The sequence below is a fragment of the Suillus clintonianus genome (genome assembly GCF_016758775.1).
Source record: "Suillus clintonianus strain FC179 chromosome Unknown DEU56scaffold_27, whole genome shotgun sequence".
Taxonomy (NCBI): Eukaryota; Fungi; Basidiomycota; class Agaricomycetes; order Boletales; family Suillaceae; genus Suillus; species Suillus clintonianus.
This window is the reverse complement of record NW_024539251.1, coordinates 80,932-83,103: the sequence shown is the minus strand read 5'-3', so window position 1 is coordinate 83,103 and position 2,172 is coordinate 80,932. Positions and strand designations below refer to the sequence as shown.

The 2,172-nt window shown below is 47.5% G+C and overlaps 1 protein-coding gene across 1 annotated transcript; it reads left to right on the top strand.

Moving 5' to 3' along the window:
- Positions 1–428: 428 nt before the first annotated feature.
- On the top strand, positions 429–1,310 carry DEU56DRAFT_911635 (uncharacterized protein; the record flags this gene model as incomplete). The annotated part of the gene is made up of 1 exon (XM_041357308.1): positions 429–1,310. The coding sequence occupies one exon, from the start codon at positions 429–431 to the stop codon at positions 1,308–1,310; it is 882 nt and encodes a 293-aa protein (XP_041209492.1).
- Between the last annotated feature and the right edge of the window lie 862 nt (positions 1,311–2,172).

Below are 2,172 nucleotides of genomic sequence, written 5' to 3'. Positions count from 1 at the left end.
AGCATGTTTATCTTTTTCCGACATTGTTCTCCAGTCAATGAGTGTCCGTGATCATAGGTACGACAAAATTTGACTACTATCAGTTCAAGCAAAGAATTAAATGAACTCTAGACAATCACTATCCCATTTATGTCTGTGGGAAGATGCACAGAAGAAGATCGGAGGCCTCTCACCTACTGCCCCAGATATTGTCACCATTGTCCTCCATGACACAGAGTTTTGGCCCACCATTGAACAAGGGATCAAGGTCATGAAGCCAATTGTTGACCTTATCGGAGATGAGGAGTCCCGCGATTTGTCACTCACTTCATGCATGCTTGGGCTAATTCAGCTCGCAAAGACAATCTCTCAGTTGCCAATCGAAGATGGAGATAATGTTGACTTCTGGCAACACACAAAGGCTGTCTTCAACCGATGTTTTTTTCACGATGAACACAAAAACTCACAGTCTCGCACTATTCCTACACCCGATGTGCCGAAAACTTGCAATTTTGCAAGCTATAAATGGACGTTCATTCAAGTTTATGGTGGAGGTAGCTCTCCACATTGCTAAACAGTGGCGATGGAGCGAACAGCTCGCAAAAATGCTCGTTGCTGACTTAAAAGATTATCACAAATCCTCAGGTGTATTTTCTGGAGGGCAAACCGATGTACTCGATTGGTGGGAAACCCTCCCTGTCAGTGCCGAGCGCTGTCCGTTGAAGGCATTCGCAGTCATAATCCACTTGATCGTACCTCATGCTGCCAACGTCGAGCATTATTTCTCGGGTCTGGGTGGGGTTCAATCTGTGAAGCGCTGCAACCTATCAGTTCAGACTTTCGGGTCTCTTAGCAAACTCTGGGCAAGCTATGCAAATTTCTTACACAAGGTGGATCACGAAGCCGGCAAGCCCACACATCGAAAACACACCCATATGCACACTCGGCCAGAGCACGGACTCGACACAGCCTTGGCAGACGAACTTCAAAGGTCTTTTGCATGGGTGCCTCCACTTGCTGGTGCCTCTCACAACTCAGACAACAAATTTCTTGCAGGTCCGGAGTCAATTACATATGAGGAGTTGCTCGAAGAATTTGACAGGTTTGAAAACAAGATGCTGGAGTCACGAGGCTCGCAAGAAGGTACTGGCGAAGTCCCAGATATTTTCAAGGGAGATATTATTGATTGGAGTGAGCTGGAGAAGGTCGATAAAGGAATCACACCTACAGGGGTTGTCGAAGAGATTGATGTGGTTGCCCGTGGGTCACAAGGCATGGAGCCAGGCTGGAACATCAATGTACTGTTGACGTCAGAGGGTGTAGCGCAATAGCTTAGCTAATTTTTTTGCCGTGACCTTAGAACACAATAAAACACTCGAAACAATTATGCCAACTTTTGCCATTCTGCCATTTGCTGTTCTGCCATTTTTTTGGCAGAACTCGCCCCAAAATACTTCTGCCCCCTACACTAGATGTTGCTCAGCAGGAGAATCACAATGAGCAGTGTGAATATGGAAGAGATACCCGCTAAAACTGGTAAAAATATGGAACATGCGCTCCTTGTGCGTGAGGCACATAAGGTGGGACTTGTCAAGCGTAAACACAAGAACTTTAGCCGACTGAATGTGTCCGCGGGCATTGAAGTGAAGTCGAACCAACAATTGAGACTTCACGAGTGCCAATGCAACTAAACCTAGTTGTCCTCGTCCACGCCCAGTAAAAATATGGTGTGAAAGCCACACCTCCAACATGACTATGGCTGGCGGTCAGGAAGTCATGGGAGGAGAAGTGTGGTGTTGAGCGCAGGGACGGCATTGAGGTCCAGTTGGGTGGTGTGTGTTGGCACAAAGGCAGTGTGTGAAGGAGGTTACAAAGGTATGGGCTGTTTGTGTCACGACATGGTTGTGGAGGTCCTGGGGTAGGATGGGCGCATGTTTAATGATTAGTGATTGGCGCGTGTTGAGGTGATGGACGTGGGTTGTGTTGGGTCTGTGGGCATGGATGTGGGGTGTGGAAGGGGGAAGGGAGGAAAGGAATGTACCTTTCCTTGATACTCTGGACACTTTTTCAAAAAAAGTTCAAACACTTTGAGTTTATGCCGGATGCCTGCAGCAATCGTTGCCAGTAAGGCTGTTGGTGCCAAAGGCAATGGTGGCAGGGCTGGAGGTAAATCAGGGACACAAAACAACAGGG